A 19,404-nucleotide genomic window follows, 5' to 3' on the forward strand; every position below is an offset into this window, starting at 1 on the left:
TTTTTAAGGGAGTGCGGGTCCAAACCATCAAATACTTATAATTAATGTCAACTATACTGAACTAAATCATGGTAATTAGGAAATACAAATAAATTAGATAAAGAAATGTATTCAAATAAAAACTGAAACTCAAAACTAAAATTGAAATTATTTCAAAATGTGGTTTTGAGATTATTTTACACAAAAAAGTATTTGACCTACACTACCTTAAAAATCTTTTTTTTCCAGCCAAGACCACTTCAATTTGTTTTTTATCGTCTTCTCACAACTGAGGTCGTGACCACGCTCAATAATGACGATGCCTGCCATTATTTTAACACAAATTTGATCGCAAACTCTTCAGATGTGTTTGTGAAAGTTTAGCGTGGGTCCGCCAGTTTTGGTCTCTAGGGAAGCGAGTCACGCTGACCACGTGGTGCAGACAGAGCCAATCAGACCCATCGACGCATCCGAAAGCAACTAAAACGTCCCGTCATTGGTCAATTAGGCCGGGAAGACGAGAGATGGCCACGACCATAGAGGAAGCGATCTGCGGATAAATATAGAAAATAAAGCTAAAATTAGCTGATTTCAGACCATTTTTTAATCCGGAAAGCGATTTGTCCGTAGAGATCAGGGGTTTATTTCCCGGAAAGTACGTTCGGTTTGCTCAAAAACCCGGATTTCCGGGAATTCCCGGAAGACTTTCATCACTGCTAGATCTAAGAACAAAACATCAAATTCCAAATCCATGTATTTATTTTAACTGTACCTTGATCAGTAAAAGAAAAGCAAAGAAAATAAAAGTTTGCTTTGATTGTTATTTTTAAGAGAATGCCACGAGAAAAGGCTTCAAGAAATGTGGAAGATTTTTTTTACATGTCTACAGACTAAGCTGATTAAAGCGCAAGTCTTTAGGTTTAATCCTCTTTAAAGGGTTCAGAAAAAATTCTAACTGAATCAAGATGGCACCCTCCGTCTTCAACTGAAACATTCCGCACAATTTTTCACTTTAAATCATCCGTTCATGTTTTACGGATGATACGCAGCCTTACATGAAGGGTCGACTTGATCAATTTGGTCAATTCTCAGTAGACGGTCTGTTTCCTTTTGGAGCTTTGTATCTTTTTGTTTTGTTTCAGGTTTGGATGAGATGTTTCACACCACACTCACCCACAGCTTGCCTTCATAATAAAAGGCATCGAGCAGTTTGACGATGTTCTGGTGGTCGCAGGAGGCCAGGATGTCGATCTCCACCATGTAGTCCTCCAGCTCCTCCTCCGTCTTTGTGTCGATAACTTTGGCGGCGGCGAGGATGCCCGTCTGCTTGTTCTGAGCCTGTGACGGAGAAGTCTGTTAGCTGACGAAAACACGTCAAAATACTGCGTTTGTCATCTAAAACAGACGTTAATTCAGTGAACATCAGCGGAACATGTGATGTTGGAGCAGAATGTTTTGGTTCCTATGCAGACAGGATGTGCTTGAAGTGATAGAGGACACTTCCTGGAGATTTCCCGGAATGGCGCAGTCAGCTGTGCGCCTCCTTTAAACCCCAGGAACGCCGGTTTTCCCCAACAATAGAGCTACAGTTTTTCTAAATGTGAACTGAAAAATATCAAAAGCTAAACAAGAAATTATTTCTGAAGTAATATTCTGCTAACAATCCAAACCCAACAGTTTGTACAGACGTTAAGTGCAAAAAAGTAAGTTTGCATCATTGAATCTGCACAAAAAGAAAGAAAGAACATTGAAGAACCTGATGATGGTTTCAATCAGCAAATTCGACAATAAAGAGACCAAGATTTCCTCTTTTTCTCCAATATTCTCTCTTCCGGGGCTTGACTTAGAAAAAAAAAACATTGGTCTTTAAATAAAAATGTATTTTAAGTCATAAAAAAGGGAGTTTTGGGTGTTTTCAACATGTTCTTGTGGCGTTTTTCTGATGACAGAAGACATATATAAAGGAAAATAAGTTCAAAATTGCATTTCTGAGTATTCAAATCGTGGTGAATCAGAAGGAAAAAAGCTGTTTGATAAAGCCTGTGATGTAGAACCTACTACGGCAAGTCACAAACTTCCTGCTCTGCTCCATTCTGATGCATCCACTTCCAGACAAACAGATTCATGTACGTCTTTATTTTCCTCGTCCGAGTTGGCATCTGGTTCAAAACTGTATGGCTGGATAGCTCCAATGTTGCTTATACCAGTAATGTTAGGTTGGGGGTGTGAAGGGACTGTAAGCTAGCAGGAGAGCATGTAAACAGATGGGTGATGGGAACAGGGCAGGTTTGCTCCACAGCAACCGTTCCACCCAAATCTCTGAGGTGAATTTGTAAGGAGCTCCTACTGTTCTGCAGAAACGACGTCCTAGAAAACAACGCAGCTTTTTGATTTTGGCTGATAACGTTATCATCATAATTCATTTCTCATTTCCTTTAGTTAGTACTGACAGTTAAGACAGATTTGAACTCTTTTCAGTTTGTTTCTCCTTTTGCTTTTCTGCTTTTGTTTGACAGAAACATTTATATAAAACAAAGAGGTTTACAGGAGACAGAAAGCGTGTTTGACTTCTACACGGGACACATGTTTATATTCAGTTTGCTTCAATCTAGTCTCATTTTTGGAGTAAAATTCCAAAGTAGATTTGATTTCATATACAACAGGTTCATAATTAAAGAACGCACTAAGTTTGTTATTAATTATAAGCTACAAATGAATTTCAGAGCCTTGAACCCATATTTTATCTGCTACTGGATCTCTTAACTGTTTCTAATCAATCGTTCAAATTTTACTTGATCTGGCTTTCAGATTCTGCTGTTGAACATCCGCCCTGTTATTGATAGAACAGTAGGATCAATAACTGAGCGACTGATCTATTCCCTCCTGTCCTATAGTCGCAGCACGTGCACCGCCGTTTGTCACGGTCACACTCCCATCGCCTGAACCACAACATGGAGAGGTGAACATCAAGAGGGCAGACCACGTCTCTAAAGAGATGTTTCACGTTTCCTTACCCACATTTTATCGTTCCTTCCTTTTTGCTCTTTTTTTTTTAATAAACAAAGCCAAATGTGGTGGGGGGATTCTGAAAACCCCCCAGCTCAGATCTTACAAAAACGATGACGAAGAAAAAAATAATCCATTTTGAAATACTCCCCTCCCCCAATGCTGCAATGATCAGAACAAAATTGACATTCATGTATTTTACATGGAAGTTTATAACATGGGAGTCAATGAGAAATAGGACATTCTTGTTGGCCTTTAATTGGGGAACTGGATATGGGGGCTCGTTGGCACTAAATACTGAGTTTCCCTAAAAACAGGGAGAATGGCAGCACTAACAAGCACTCAATCTACCTGTGGGAGGATCCAACCCCAGCATGTCAATCTATAGACCACGCCCCCTTTCTGAGTACAATCTAAACCGCAGATTTAAAGTAAAAGACAAATGTTTAAAACGTTAACATGTACAGAACTGCGTGTTTTGGCTGCACCTGTTTCTAATTCACCATGGTGTGAATGAAAAAATACTCACTTATTTTTAATCTTAAAATTTAAGGGGCCTAAATCATTTTCTTGTGCTTTTAAATGAATTATAATGTTCATTCCTCACGAAAAGAAACTCCAAAACGATATTTTGGTCCGTTCAAGGATTTCTAAGTTTACCTCTAAAACCCTGAACTCTGAGCACTAGCCCCTCCCAACATGAAACCCTTCTCACATTGTGACCTAGACCAGTGAGGGACCGCCCCTTCCAGGAAGAGTCTGCACTGTCAGCTCCGCCCCCAGGCTAACACACAGCTCCACTCAGCTAGCAGTGATCGGCAAAAACACGTTCCTCTTATATGCATAAAATGCACATCAGTCTTGCAAAAGTTCGGATCTTTTTTGTTTACGTGAGCGAGACTCAGATGCAGATGCGCTGAGGTTGACGTCATGAAATGGGCGTCACCCGCACAGAACAAAAGGCGGGGCTTCATAGATCCAGTCGTCTTACTTCCAGATTGGAAAAGAACTCAGGAAAATAACAAATATTTAATTTAAAAACATGTTCTTTTGTGTGGCAATGGTAATATGTCATCATATACACGGATACCTCTTACTATACTAATACTATACTACTACTTACTAAGAGTAACCACCTCCTCAAAACTCAACATTTTGTCAGATGGAAATCATTTGAACAATTAATAGACCAATACTGAAGCTCAACTGCTTGATTATGAATTTGTAAAATAAAGGAAAAATGTATTTTTTTTCTCAACACTTACTTACCAGCAATAAATCTGCTTTTTAATGATGACAGACTGTAAACTGACAGCATGATGGGAAACCACAACAAAAATAAAAGTGGCGTCCATTAATCTGCGTGGGTTATATGTCTTTCATTGTTTATGAAAAATGAATAATGTAAACATCTGTATTTCTGCTGGACATAAACTGACGCACCAGATCTCTTCATCCACAGATATCAGAACAATGAACAACAAACAAAGCGGTCTCTCCATCGTTGCGCATCTTTTTCCTCTTTCAGCGCATTAAAGGGACATTTGTCTCTTTTAATGGAAATAGAAAATATTATAAGGAAACAGATCCAACTCACCTTGAATACTTTCCCAAAGGCTCCATCTCCCAGCTCCCCTATGATCTCCCAGACCTCCTCCGGGTTCTCGTCCCTCCGGACGTGCTCGTATTGTTTCTTTTTCTTCTCGGCTCCCAATTTGAATATTTTACGGAAATTAAAGAACGACATGCCTGGCGACTCAACCGGAAAGTTTCTAAACAACAAACCCGAAATCAGTCCGACATGAAGGCAGGTGTGCCGTTAGATGTGGAAGCGGGTCAGAGTTCGAGCTTCTACAGCCTTCGGATCAGACCTAGCTTAGCCTCTGACACCGGGTCTGACCAGTCCCGCGAGCCGCCCCGCCGCGCGCCATGGTCCCGCGGAACCCCGAAAACAAGAACCGATACTTTACTTTTCCCGCGTCCCGGCCCAAAGGAGACCCTAGGACAGTTTCCTCCTGAGAAGAAACTGTAGTGTTACAGCTCGTCGTTGTTCCGACTTCTTTCACCCCGCTGGTCAGGCAACCTCGAGGGGTTCTTTCTTCTTCTCCTACCCAAACACGAAATAAAAGGCGAACTGGGGCGTTCTACCAGGTCCAGCTTCTGGTTCCGACAGCAGAGCTCACTGGGTTTGCGGACGGCGAAAACCCGTGCTCTTGGTTGGCGCGTTACGTAGAGCCAAAAGGGTAAAAACGGTCATCTTTCCCTCCCTGTTGTTGGACGGGTTTAGGAGTGTAGCGGATTTGGTGTCTATGCGCGTTCACGGAAACGCAGCGCGCGCCGCAGTTCTTTTCTTTCAGTGCTCCTCGTGTCCGGCGGTTGGAGCGCCAATTTCTGTCTCCTGCTGCCCTCACCTGTGCTGGGGAGAGAAACCTACGAGCTAAACATTTTCAAAACGATTTTTATCACATATTCTCTTCAAAACAAAGACTGTTTATATCGTTCCATACTGTTTTGCTGAGAGTAATTAGACTGGTAAGCCTTAAATTGGTTCAAAAACTCAGGAGTTGGGTCTTTGTACTTATGAAACTACATATCCCATGATACACTGCGGTCAGCACATGCGCAACTTTGAGTTTTATTTTTGTTTTCCTGTTTAAAAAATAGAAAGATTTAGGAAAAATTAAATTTGGTTTTTTATTGTAACACATTTTTACCGAGTGAATATATTTTTATTTTATGAAAGGTTATTGAATATTCAGCCAAATTGCGTCACGTGACTTTTTTTTTTTTCTTAAATAAACACGCCTAGTTAGCTTGTTCTTTTAGCCAAAGAGAGAAAGTTCTTCTGAAACAACATTAGAAAAAATGAACATTTTAAACTAACTCTTGTTTTCTCACGATGAAATGCAGGCAGATGCGATGGAGGAGCCCCCGTCGATTCTTTGGGGATTGGACCCGATTTTTTCTGCTTTCGCGCGGCTATACATCCAAGACATTCTGCAGATGACGGAGTCCGTGCAGATACCAGGTAAATAGCCCCGTCTTCAGCCTACGGTTACTCTCTCGGGTGTCTGATGATTACCTTCCGATCAGCTGTGTCATTTACAAACGGATCAAACAAAGTCAGTGGCTATAAAAGTGTTTTTGGACTTAAAGTTCTTAGAACTCAGGCTGTGTGAGCTTTATGTTGTTTAAGATGTGGATCTACACCTTTTGTCTTAACCAACTCACAATAACACAATAAGCATCTGCAGATACTTATAGTTTGCATTAGAGATGCAATAACTTTTCATTTTAATCACCAATACTTTCTTGTGAGCATTTTCTTATCAGGCATTTAATATGTTTGAATCAGATGAAAACAGCATCACTTTGGATATTATCAGGTTTAATGTATCCACAAATTCAGTCAGTGTTACAGTTTGTATACTTCATTGAAGTGATTGAAGCTGGTGAGGATGCTGAGGATGTGGTAAACCCTGGCAACCGTTGCTAAGGAGGTTTTTTTTTAAGTACTTTGTAGTAGAAAATGGAAAACAGGAACACACTTTTATTAGACTCAGACGTGACAAAATTAATGGAATAGTTGCTAAAGACTATCATGGTCAGTGAGATGGCAATTTTTAATCTGAATACCACTTTAGAGCAGCTTAGAAAGAAACTTTTTCAGCATTCCTTCTACTTTCAGTTTAATTGAAAGATTTTCTGTCAAATGAATTTATACTCCTTTAGGTCTAAACTCGATGTTTCACCAAACTTTTTCGGTAAGATGACCTGTGATGACCTCATTTGTTCTGTGTCCCTTGAAGGTATTTACTTCTACAACTCTCACCCCATCTACAAGGTGGATGTTCTTGGAACGGTGGTGTACAAGAGGGAGAGGGACAACTTCTTCTGTTATGGAGGTACAGACTGTGTTACTGTGAAAAATCCACTTTGTTTTAAAGAGGGAAAATATTAAAAAAATGAAAGTACTTTTATGTTGGTAAAGTGTGTAATCACACTGAACCTCATTTTGGCTTCATTTAATTTGGATGTTAAGTCGTTGGTTTTATTTATTTCTGTTTTGACCTTCAGCTTACTCCCAATCCAGACCGTTTTTGCTTTATAAATGATGAGTTTCTCTGTCTTTTTGTCAGTGGATGATGGAACTGGTGTGATAAACTGCCTCTGCTGGAAGGGTGAGCTCCTCAAAGATAAAGATGATGGCAGTAAGTCTGAGCTCATCATTCTGTTACCTTCAGAAACGTAGAGTTCACCTAAATGTGTCAAATCAATTCCACAAACTACTTGAACCTTTTTTTTTTATTGTAATCAAATCAATTCATCTTTTAAACCTGGTCTTATTTCAAACTGCAAAAATAACGTTCATTATCATCGTCCTTTATTATTGCAGTCAACTGAAGAAAGAATTCCACTCTGAGCATCATTAAGCATTAGTTTTAAGAAATTTTAGGACCTTTCAGTAACAGTTTATCGCAAGCTGTCTTGAGCTTTTTTGATTTTTTTTTAAAAAAGTTTTTTTCTATGTAGCAAGAAGAAATTCTGATTGACATTGTTAACACCCCCCCCCCCCCCAACAAGAACTATTGAGCTTTTTTGTGGACATTTTTAAATAAAAAGAAAAAATGCTTATTAGATGGAAAACCTGACTTTAGATCTGAGTCAGTAAGTGTATAAATTGTGTTTGTATTTAAGAATATAAAGAAATGTAGTTCGGTTTAAACCCCCAGTGTGGTTGCAGTAGTCATGAGGTTCTGCTAGATGATGTTTTTTGTGCTCCAGCTGGGACGGCGCCTGCGCCCTCTGACCCGGGAGTCTTTGACCCGGTTGTTGAGCTGAAGAAGTTGAAACAAGCCCAGCAGAAGCGCTGCCGCCTGGAGATCGGAGAACTGCTCCGCGTTCGAGGCTCGGTGAAGACATTCCGCCAGCAAAGAGAAATCTCAGCTTCTGTTTTCTGTGAGAGCCACAGCTCCTGACAGTCGTCATGACCCAGAAGGAAAGCAGGAGCTCCGTCTGAGCCCATCACCTCCGTTTATGTTGCAGATAAGGTGGACGACCCACTGATGGCGGTCCAGATCCAGTGGATGATGGACGTCCCAGAGCTCTACAGAGAGTGTTACGACAAAACCTTTGAGCTGCAGTCTGACGGACACGGGTACAAACTTCATCTGACCACCTCAACGCTAATGTGCTCTGAGGGGTTTTCCAAAAAAAAAGACTTAATGTAACATTTGAACATTTACGCACTGAAGGTGGGTCTAATAAGGCGGAAGTTTGGTTCTTTTGCAGAGTCGCACTTTGACTTAAGTCCGTTACAAACCACCAATTCTTTGACGTACAGAACGACACGTGTCAGGAAAAAACAATCCAATCAAAAACAGAAAGTCTTCTGAGGAGCTAAAAACTATTATAAAAATATCTGAAGTCATCGAAACAAAGAAACGTTTTTAAATGGTTTTTTGCTTAAATTCTTTGAAGTATTGAAATTGAACATTTAAGAGTCAAGAATTTTATTTACCTTGTTACATTGGTGACTCCGCCCCTTCCCGAAACCAAATATTAAATCCTGGCTCCTCGCACAGCAAACATTTCATACTCAGATCATTGAATTTTAGCATTACTCTTTAGTTTTTAATGAAAAAAGAGGAGAGATCAAATCATTGTTAGACATTTTAAACAAAAAAAATATATATTCATACATAAAAAAATAATAATAGTTGCATTTAAATAATAAAGTAAAAGTAATATAATAGAATATAAAGTAAAATAAATAAAGTAGTATATGTAAAAGTGATGGCTTTTTATTTTTTGGGGTTTTTATTTATTTATGGATGTTTTTTTTGCAACCTTTACTGTTTAACGTGGCTTGTTTCTTTCTTGGTAATATGTTTGTAAAAAAAAAAGAAAAAGATTGTCTTATCGTGATTGACGGATATGTTGACATGTAGAACTCAAACTTTGATGTTTTGCGTGTCAGATCGCGTCAGCATCCAGACAGGAACCTGAATGTCTGTTAGCTCCGTCTAAAGCCTGACACTCATCTGTCCTTCAGGGAATCTGCCGGCACTCCCCTCATCAAGGCCACTAACCTCATCAAGGACTTCATCAAGCAGAAGTCTGTGTCCAGGTTCAGGCCGTATGATGTCCAGGATCTCCTGCAGCCTCTGATCTTCAACCAGCTTCGGGCAGCTTCTGCAGAGCCGGTCAGGCAGAACACGGCGGAAACATTCTGTTTGAAGATTTAAAAAATAAAAATAAAAATGCAGGCTTTTTTTTCCCATCTTCACATCTCTTCTTCCTCTGCTGTTCAGGAGGCTGCTGGTCCGTCTGGATGCCAGCAGCTTCGACAGCTTTTGAAGGAGGTCCTGCAGATCTTACAGGATGAGGGCGTCGTGTACCGCAGAGTCAAAGCGCAGGACGAAGTCTACCACGTATGAGAGCCCCGAGAACTTCTAAAGCTGTTCTAAACCCGTTTGACGTTGTTGCTCCTTCTTAGGTGACGGAACAGGACAAAGACCTTCTGATAGCTGTGAAGGACATCATCAGGGAGGACTCCAAAAGAGAGAAGTGTGCGTGAGCTTCACTTCAGCTCTGAACTGGAACCACCGGGGAACTGAAGGTTCAGGTGCAGACGTGCGAGGTCCCAGATGAAGACTCAGCCAGTTAGGAGCTTTTTGGGAGATTATCTACCAGGCCTGCACAATAAATCGCACATTTATCGTTATCGCAATATCGAGCTGTGTAATACGCATATCACAAAAGTCGGCGGAAATTGCGAGAAATGGTTTCCTTTAATGGGCTAAAACAATCTGATGGCAGCTGGAAGTATTTATCAAATCAAACGAAATCCCTTTCTGCATTTGACCAATCGGATGGTCTCCTTTTATGTTCGGTGCTCGCCTCCTGTGTAGATAGACGAGGGTCATTTGGAGTGTAATTTAAGTTATTCTTAATCTTATTTAAATTAAACTGTTGTAGTGAGATGGAAATAATGTCTTTGGTTCTTCAAGTTATATTGTCGTCGCAATATTGATCACTAATATCACAAATTGCGAGTTTTCCTCAAATCGTGCAGCCCTATAACTCAGGTGTCTGAGTTAAGCTTTTTGTCACGCTGGTTTCCTCTTCCTGCAGACTCGGAGAAGGGCTGCCACGTCCTGCACATCCTGTCAGCGGTCCGGCAGCGGCACAGCCTCAACGTGAGCGCAGCGGCTCTGGAGCTCGTCCTCAAGTCGCTCGAGTGCAACAGTGACATCGTCAGCACCAGCGACAAACATTACACCGCGTTTTGACGCGAAACGTCTCTACTTTAACTGCTTTGTCCAGTATGATCACTGAGGACCTCCTGGTTGGACATCAGTGTCTGTGAAAGTCTCCTCTCTGGTGGAATGGAGGAGCAAACAGATGGCAGCATGAGCCTGCTCTGAGGCCTCCAGGCTGAAACGTCTCCAGGGTTTCCATGAAGCCTCGTCTTTCCGCCTCCTTGGCGGTTATTGGTGCAGCTTTTCTTTAAAATAAGTATTTTGAGCTCTCCAGGCGATTTAAAGAGAATGTGCAGCAGCACAGACATCACTCCCTCTCCTCCTCCTCCTCCTCCTCCTCACATCCATCTGTCACCTCCTCAGAAAAACACAGGAATTCTTCAAGAGCTTTGAATTTATGGAGAAGAAAATGCGGCTAAAGACTGATACTCGGCTTCTAGAGTGCAGAGGATACTGGATTACAGACAATGATGCCAAAACCATGTTGGTCTGACATCTGAAGCTTTGCTTTTCTTTGCTTTTCCCCCAAATCCGTCCTGTTTTAAAGTGATTTATTTTTAGCATTAAAAACATTCACATGACATGGTTATGTGTTTTCCTCGTGGTATTTTAAATTGTTAGAGGAAAAGATATTTATTTGTAATCATTTTTTATCTTCTCTCATGAGACTGAACCAAAAGTACTGACTAAAGTATTACCTCAGGTATGACTTCCATAGGCTATAGACATTATTAATAATTATAATTTTCCATTTTAATATATTCACATATGATTTAATTCTAATTTGGAGTAAAACATCCAAAATTAAAAGCAAAACCCTTTTTTTTAAAACTAAAAACAGAAAATGGTTGATTTCTCTCGTTTTTTATACTCAGATTAAACAAAAAGCTTATTAAAAATGATTCATTATTCATTTGATTAGCAAACGTCTTCCCAGCCTCCATCTGTTAAACTGGGGCGAGGACAAGCCCCCACACTCAATAGTAGCACGTGTTGCAGTTCCATTAATGAACACTAGAGGCTGGTTGCAAAAAGGAACAATTTCTTATTCAGTCCATGTTTAAAATTTTAACTTCTCCCCCAAAATTATACACTGAAAGCTTTACAAAAAGCTTTGTTTTCATTTGTGTAGCTTTAATATTTCTGTGGTGTTTTTTTTTTTACAAGTCACTTGCCTTTTATTAAAGCTAAAAACTGCAATATGATTTTAATTGGCATGTGGGAGGACCATTAGGTGAACGAAACAAAACTTTATGGTTTTACTGCCCAATCGTTCAATTTCCGATCATTATGAGTTTGGAGATTAAAGACTGACTCCAATAAAAATTGTGTTTTTGGTGTTTTTTAACATGCTCTTGTGGTATTTGAGTTTAAAAGTGCATTTCTGAGTATTTCTTTGTTAAAATCGTAACGGATCAGGAGCAGATAAAACTCAGCCGTTTGAAAAGGCTCTCGGTTGTGATGCACCGACGTGAAGTATCTGTGCTCCGCTCCATTCTCATGCCTTCACTCACAGACAACTAGATCCATGGCCATCTTCCTCGTCGAAGCTGCTATCTGGCTGAAAACTGGACATTTGGACATCTCCGATAATGTTCGCCGTTTTTGCAAATGTTAGCTTGGGGCTGTAAAGTAGCGGGAGAGTGTGGAAACAAAGGGATGATGGGATATCAGCAGAGGGTTACTTCCACCGACCCCACCCACAACTCAAAGGTGAATTTCCGTCGCTCTGCAGAAAATATGCTCTAAAAAAATGACATTTTCCCTTCCTTTCAGCTAAAAACTGCAGTCATCATTGAAAGACCAATGGGAATGCTTTTAAAAAACTATAAAGTGATACTTTCATAGTTTGGTGCCTATATCTCACACCAATTTAAGGATTTAAATTCTGGGAAAATACTTTAGATGACGCCACCGATTAGCTATAGTTTGGAATCAGCATCAATTAATTTTTAATATAAATATCATATATAATATCATATCAGAAAAATATGCATTTTTCAACATAAAAAATTAAAAAGCAAGTTTGATTTTTTTATTTTTTACTTTTATTTCTTATTGGATTTGCTTTGTCTGATGTTCAAATCTGGATAAAGTGAAGTTGAAGGAGAGGTTGTGGTGTTTATGGGTCTAAACAATTCCTGCTAGTACAGGAGAAATGAAGACATTAATAAATTCATTTTAATTTTCTAAAATGTTGCTCTACCTCCTCCTGTTTTAGGAATCTGACTAAAATGGTCACAGATGAGTTGCTTTGGTGTGAACTCCTTCTGACTCCATGGGGTTCTGTCCTTCAGACCTGATTCTCCTCCGTTTGGGGATGAAATAATCCTAATCCCACAGTGAAGCTGCCATCCTCCAGCACCCCGCTGCTTCTGCGGGCTGCAGTCAAGGCACGAGGACCGGGGTGAATGTCGCATTTAGGTAATTTAAAAAAAAAAAAAAAGTTCCCTATCTTGACTCCTTCTTGTGCTTAGTGGCGCGTGTGCGCGTTTTGTGCGCAGGGGGGCAGTGTTCGGCCGGTAATTGGCTCGCGGCTGAGGCGGCTGCTCTGATTGGTCGAACATCTGTATCCAGTTCCAGCGGCTCGTGTCTCTGGACAGAAAGTGGCGTCTCCTCCGGACTCTAATTGCGCTCGTTCCGCAAACCTCTGCGCCGCGGCGTCAACGACGCTCGTCCCGAAAAGATGCAGCTTGCTCCGGCGCGGCTCTCCGGCTGACCACGGCGAATGTCGGCTCTGGCATGGAGAGGGAAACTTGTGGAGGACGAAATAAATGAGTCCGGGCTTTAAATCCGAATTCTGGGACGCATGAGACGCTCCGTCTTTTTGTGAGGGAGGCTTTTTTCCGGGAGCCGTGAAGCCCTCCCCGCTCCGGCCTGCTGTCACAGGAGGACCCTTCGTCTCCAGGAGCCCAGGAGCAGACACAAAGGAGGTCGCCTCACTTTTTTTTTTTTTGCTCCATTTATAAGGTGACCGCCGTCAGCAGGGAGGAGGGGCGACGGGAATAACCGTGCACGCGGATAGATGTGGATTCCGTGAAGAAGAGAGAAGCCGGAGCCCAGCAGCAGAAGCCCGCCCGCCCGTCCGTCCGCCCGCTGCGTCCATGCACAGCCTGTGCAGGGTCAACATGCAGTTCCGGACCGTGTTGGACGTGAAAGTTGTGGACGTGGAGAAGAGGCGCACCCCGTCCAAACACTACGTGAGTGTCCGCCCGGCCTCCGTCCGTGTCCCGCTCACATGTCCGGCCTGTCCGCCGCTGCAGCGTGACACCTGAACGCAGCATTCGGAGCGCGGCGGGAGATTTTGGCGGATTTTTAACGGGTTTTACGGTTCTACTAAAGGATGGACAGATAAAGCAGAAGTTAGTGTCTATTCTGTCTTCAGACAGGAAGCTGTTGATTTGATGTTTGTCGTAAAATTGAGGTTTGGTTGTCAGAGAATCTGTCTAGAAGAAAAGTTTCAGCACTCCAATCATAAAACATCACTACATCATCAGCAAACGTGATGAGCGGGGTTTACCATCTCCTTCTCCAACGCACAGAAGATCATTTTGATCGGATATATGCTTCACATCCCAAACTGCTTTAGATTTAAATAACCGTCAGCTTTCACCTTCTTTTGAAGATGTACTCTCAATACTCAATATTAGCTCATTTTAGGATACATCACACTCCACAAGACATTAGTACCTTAAAGTTCCACCATCGATCTATTGTTTGAGCGTTCACAGGTGCTTATGATTATACAGTTTTTAGGCAAAATCCCAAAACCTGTGTTGTTTTCTAGGACATAGTTTCTGCAGAGGGCCAGTAGATTAGAACCCTTAATTGTGGGCTGGACTGTTGGAACGGATTAAGCCCGTCCCCATTTCACATTATTAATTTGTTGACACACTCTACCTCTAGTTTACGGCCCTTCACACCCCTAACCTAACAGTACTGGTGCAACAAAAGTAGTGATCAATATCGGAGCTCTCATCAAAAACACAATTTTTTACATTAGGTGTTTTTAACTTGTTTCTGTCACATATTTCTTAGGATGGTGAGCATAAAAGGATACAAACTGCTTTTCTGCATATTTCTGTAACAATACCATTGAAAAACATCTGTAGCAGTTGGCGGGCCACATGCTTCCTGCTCCACTCCATTCTGATGGATCCTCTTGCAGACAAATAGATCCAAATAACGTCTTTGTTATTGGACTTATTTCATTGGAGCTGGATGTAAGCCATTTTCCATGGGTGATATCACACTCACTCAGTCCAGTTCCAATTTTCAGTCAATGATGCAAGATAATACATTTTATTTATTTTGTTAACATTTTTGAAGACAAAAAAATCTCATGTATAGACTCATCTGATCATTAGTCACAATTTTAGAGATTTTCTTTTTGTATTGTCATGTTTTATTTTAGAAACACATTCCTAATATTGTCTGTTGTTGTTTTGTAATGGAGCTAGCTTTAGTCTTCAATTTGTCCAGTGACTTTGTGGTTAAAAACTTGAGGTCAAGTTTTGTACATAAAGCCTGAAAACTGTCTTAAGAGCACGCATGGCAACATGTGAATACAGGGGGGTTTGAGCGTGGAAGTCTGATACATATTACTGGTGTTTACATAGACTTTGCACTGGAAACGGTCGCTCAAACGTGTGAATGTAGCATTAAAGTGTAGCATTAAAGTGTTCTCACAAACTAACCAAACATGCTGGAAAAAAATCCTGATGTTCTAACAGATGTTCACTGAGAGGCAAATTACAAAAAGAAGCAAATGAAGCGTTAAGAAGAAAACCAACTTGGTTAGCTTGTCGTCCAACATTTTCAGAACATGGGGATGTCTTGACATTTTAAAGTTTTTTTGTGATTTACACCCCTATAGCTTGATGCTGTGGTTTTTATTTTTAGTTACATCTACACCAGGGTTTAGTTATTTGATCTAGACCAGGGTTTAGTTTGATCTACAACAGGGTTTAATTGTTGGACCTAGACCAGGGTTTAGTTGTTTGATCTAGACCAGGGTTTAGTTGTTTGATCTACACCAGGGTTTAATTGTTGGATCTAGACCAGGGTTTAGTTATTTGATCTAGACCAGGGTTTAGTTGTTTGATCTAGACCAGGGTTTAGTTGTTTGATCTAGAATAGGGTTTAGTTATTTGATCTAGACCAGGGTTTAGTTGTTTGATCTACACCAGGGTTTAGTTGTTTGATCTAGAATAGGGTTTAGTTATTTAATCTAGACCAGGGTTTAGTTGTTTGATCTAGACCAGGGTTTAGTTGTTTGATCTAGAATAGGGTTTAGTTATTTGATCTAGAATGGGGTTTAGTTTGTTCTACACCAGGGTTTAGTTGTTTGATCTACACCAGGGTTTAGTTTGTTCTACACCAGGGTTTAATTATTGGATCTAGACCAGGGTTTAGTTATTTGATCTAGACCAGGGTTTAGTTGTTTGATCTAGAGAAGGGTTTAGTTATTTGATCTAGACCAGGCTTTAGTTTGTTCTACACCAGGGTTTAATTGTTGGATCTAGACCAGGGTTTAGTTATTTGATCTAGACCAGGGTTTAGTTGTTTGATCTAGACCAGGGTTTAGTTGTTTGATCTAGAATAGGGTTAAGTTATTTGATCTAGCCCAGGGTTTAGTTTGTTCTACACCAGGGTTTAGTTGTTTGATCTAGCCCAGGGTTTAGTTTGTTCTACACCAGGGTTTAGTTTGTTCTACACCAGGGTTTAGTTTGTTCTACACCAGGGTTTAATTATTGGATCTAGACCAGGGTTTAGTTATTTGATCTAGACCAGGGTTTAGTTGTTTGATCTAGAGAAGGGTTTAGTTATTTGATCTAGAATGGGGTTTAGTTTGTTCTACACCAGGGTTTAGTTGTTTGATCTACACCAGGGTTTAGTTTGTTCTACACCAGGGTTTAGTTGTTTGATCTAGACTAGGGTTTAGTTAAGCTTTCACACTTGCCAAATGAAGCAGACTGTCTGAGGAAGCAAACCATGGTGCAAAATCAAACCTGCTTGAATGTCTCCTAAAGCCGTGGTCCCTAACCCTCGGGTTGCGGACTGGTACTGGGCTGTGGGCCATTTTGTATCGGGCCGCTGACAGAAAAGAAATACATACGTTAACTTTGATTTCTGTTTGTTAATTTTCTGATACTGACTGAAGTTTTATTTTGGAAACAACCAGATCTTGTTCACCACATCTGTTTGTCTTGATGCGTCACGTGACTTTTGACAGCTGGTCGGATTGCTAAGTTTGTAGCCCAAAGCTAAAAAGCTATTGGAAAAAAAACATATTTGGAAAGATTTTTTTGGGGAGAAAAGAGCCAGTTAGGAACCTGAATAAGGGCCTTTGACTTCAAGCACAAATAAAGCTGCTGTTTACAGACAAAACCAGGAGTTTTCCTCGACATATGGATTTATTGAGACAGTTGTTCCCATGAACCAGAAGCAGCTCTGCGGCACATGATTCTTGAATGTTTCACAAGCGCAGACAAGTAAGATTCAGACGCGGTGGATTCCCTTTTGTCATTATATCTATAAAATACCAGTTTTACGATGGTTGTGTCAATTTATTTTGCTTTATTTATCCATCACACTTTAAAAGTCTGACAGGGCTAAAGTTAGCATCCGGTAGTTAGCATCCACTTTGACATCTTCATCACAAAGTCTACATTAAAACCACACGCAAAAATTTAACAGAGAATGACAAATCAAATCGAGTAAAGTCTCCGACCTGCTGATGATGTTTCTGATCTAAGGAAATGTATAAAAGGGAGATTTAAGGTGAATTAGGCAGACAGCTAAGAAACTTTAGCACAGAAAATGCTCCTTTGTTAAAAATAAATACACAATGAATCAGGATTTATGTAAAAACAAAATATGAAAAATCCTTTTGCTCTGAAAGATGAACTGAGCCTGGGTTGAGTACTTGATGTTTTATGGCGTTCTATGTAAAAATAACTGTAATGGAATGTTGGTTTTATTAAATTTTTTTCAACATTCATTTACTCATCTCCAACCCCGTTTTGTCGCTTTCGGGGTCACGAGGCTGCCGGAGCCTATCCCGGCCACTCGTGAGCGAAGGCAGGAGACATCCTGGACATGTTGCCAATCTGTAGCAGGGCCACACAAATCACACACACATGAACTCTCACATTCACACCTATGGACAAATTAGAGTAACCAGTTAACCTATGAAGCGTGGTTTTGGACGGTGGGAGGAAGCCAGAGTCTCCGGAGAAAACCCACGCATGCACGGGGAGAACATGTAAACTCCACACAGAAAGGTCTTTCAGGTCCCCCAGCCGGGACTTGAACTGGCAGCCTTCTTGCTGTGCGGCAAAAGCACTAAAAAACAAAAGAAAAAAACTACAATTTTTTTATTTTTCAACTAAATTTCCTGTAGTAGAAATTTAATGTGAAAAATAAGTTTTTCAGAAAATGGAAGCTAAAAAATATTACACACCAACTGCAGCGGGGCTGTTCTATTGTTGTTCTACAAATGCAGGTCTCAATTACATTTTTGCATTCCCAGTCTAAAAATACACTGATGTTTTTTATTGAAGGGAGAGTTTTGTTTTGGGTTAAAACTGTTTTATCCAGGAAATTATTTTTTACTATTTGTGAAACAAAACAGGAGCAGAGGAGCATGCTCCACACACAGAGGGGCTTTTGGGTAATTTCACCCAGGGATTGTTACTGCAGCTTCTACTCTGGGGCATAATTCAACAAGACAACTGCTTATAAATAATAACATGCTCAAACCATTACCAACTGTTAGGCAAACCCAGTCAGCACAGGTGAGCTGTCATATCTGCCACAAAGCTGTCTGGGTTGCAGCTCATCATCGTCATCACAGAACTACAATTTCTCTGACATCTTCATCCCCATTAGTTCCTCACAATACTTTCTGGATACAAAATTTGGAGTTTTAGTCTGTTTTCTTGACAACTACTTACGTACTGCTTTTATCTTTTAGGAAAAAGTGTTGCATATTTTGATGTCATTTTTTCAATGTTTCTATGAGATTGTTTTTATACTTTTATGTTATTGTTTTTATACTTGTATGAATGTTTTATTTTTATTCTTAAGTCTTTTATTTGTTTTGTGTTTATTGTGGCAAATAGACCTTGAGTCTGTAATAAAGCTTATTCCACAAATCGTAAAAGGTTTCTTTCGACTCTTTACGCCATTAATGTAAATCAGCTGATTGTGATGCTGAGAAACGCGGTTTTGCATACCAACGTGGCGCTGGTGTGAAACACTTTACGTTAGCGATGGGTTGCATATCGGTGCAAAATCGCTTTTCTCTGCAACAGAATCAGCTGATTCAGGCTGCCCGTGTCTGCTTTAAAATCTGCAGGAAATATGTTAATTGCGTAAACGGTTGAAGATTTATGGTGGTCTAAAGAATGCCAACATTGGAGCTAAAGCTCTGGTCTTAAGGGGTTCACATTACAATGTTCTCCTTAGATTGCACATTTGAGTGTCTGATATGCCAGTACAATTAAAAACCTTATGCAGTCCTGTTTATATTTGATGGTTTTAAAAACCATTTGGACTTGTGGTTTTATGACATCTTAGACCCAAATCTGATTCAATTATCGCTTGTGTTCTTGTTGTCCTCTTCCTGAACTTTGGCCTCGTTGGTTTCACAGATGGAGACCAAATATTTTTAGGAAGTTCACTCGTCAGCATTTCCACTCAGATCCAGTTCTTATGGGAGCCGTAGCAAAGATTTCCATAAAATGAGGGTACTGTCTCGATTATATTACTGCTGACCCCTGGGCTTGGTGAAACACGAATACTTTTAGAGCTTTAATTGGGCTCTGTCTAAATGAATCTGCAAATATATCTTACTTTTCATCTCATAATTGGATTTTTCTATAATTTTGAGTCTCTCTGGGAGATCGTTTTTCTTCTGGAAGACTTAAGGGATGTGTAAAATCTATCAATAAAACTGAGAAGAAAGGCTTAAATGTCCCATGTGGAAATAACTTGGTCACACTATTTTACAGACCTAATCCTGTTGAAGGATTATAGATCAGGTTTGGGGAATGATTGATGCTATTTATGAATTTAAGATAATCAAAAATTAGAATTAAAACCAATAGCAGTAATGGTTCTGATAACCTCTTTAATGTTGAAGAATCAT

At 40.3% G+C, this 19,404-nt stretch overlaps 3 protein-coding genes across 7 annotated transcripts in view; 2 read left to right on the plus strand and 1 right to left on the minus strand.

Annotated features, from left to right (window-relative positions):
* slkb (STE20-like kinase b) overlaps positions 1–6,018 on the minus strand; it is a 26,051-nt gene extending 20,033 nt beyond the window's left edge. The window contains exons 1-2 of one of the 2 annotated variants that reach the window (XM_078954285.1): positions 5,884–6,018; positions 1,153–1,317 (exon numbers count right to left, since the gene is read on the minus strand). In XM_078954285.1, the coding sequence (XP_078810411.1) occupies positions 1,153–1,239 (87 nt within the window). In that variant the 5' untranslated portion in view covers positions 1,240–1,317; positions 5,884–6,018. Of the gene's footprint in view, positions 1–1,152; positions 1,318–4,582; positions 4,733–5,883 lie in introns of those variants that run through there. The other variant, XM_004065759.4, reaches the window with a different exon arrangement.
* stn1 (STN1 subunit of CST complex) lies at positions 5,846–10,831 on the plus strand. 2 transcript variants are annotated; one of them, XM_011493518.4, is made up of 9 exons: positions 5,846–6,013; positions 6,795–6,890; positions 7,125–7,196; positions 7,771–7,944; positions 8,032–8,143; positions 9,041–9,191; positions 9,300–9,419; positions 9,485–9,613; positions 10,123–10,293. In XM_011493518.4, the coding sequence occupies exons 1-8, from the start codon at positions 5,890–5,892 to the stop codon at positions 9,563–9,565; spliced, it is 930 nt and encodes a 309-aa protein (XP_011491820.1). In that variant the 5' UTR covers positions 5,846–5,889; the 3' UTR covers positions 9,566–9,613; positions 10,123–10,293. The 2 variants fall into 2 exon arrangements, with proteins under 2 accessions (XP_011491820.1, XP_020567980.2); XM_020712321.3 differs by having other exon boundaries at positions 5,902–6,013; positions 9,485–9,557; positions 10,123–10,831.
* Positions 10,832–12,280: 1,449 nt separating this feature from the next.
* Positions 12,281–19,404, plus strand: part of sh3pxd2aa (SH3 and PX domains 2Aa) — a 94,093-nt gene continuing 86,969 nt past the window's right edge. For all 3 annotated transcript variants that reach the window (XM_020712136.3, XM_020712191.3, XM_004065662.5), the window contains exon 1: positions 12,281–13,450. In XM_020712136.3, the coding sequence (XP_020567795.1) occupies positions 13,355–13,450 (96 nt within the window). In that variant the 5' untranslated portion in view covers positions 12,281–13,354. The remainder of the gene's footprint in view (positions 13,451–19,404) is intronic.

The sequence above is a fragment of the Oryzias latipes genome, chromosome 1, assembly GCF_053564925.1.
Source record: "Oryzias latipes strain Hd-rR chromosome 1, Olatipes_Hd-rR_3.1".
Lineage (NCBI taxonomy): Eukaryota > Metazoa > Chordata > Actinopteri > Beloniformes > Adrianichthyidae > Oryzias > Oryzias latipes.

Coding starts and splice junctions, on each gene's coding strand:
- stn1 (XM_020712321.3), top strand. CDS start 5,905: ATGGAGGAGCCCCCGTCGATTCTTTGGGGATTGGACCCGATTTTTTCT. Junction 9,192..9,299: donor GGGCAGCTTCTGCAGAGCCG/GTCAGGCAGAAC, acceptor TCTGCTGTTCAG/GAGGCTGCTGGTCCGTCTGG. Junction 9,558..10,122: donor GGACTCCAAAAGAGAGAAGT/GTGCGTGAGCTT, acceptor CTCTTCCTGCAG/ACTCGGAGAAGGGCTGCCAC.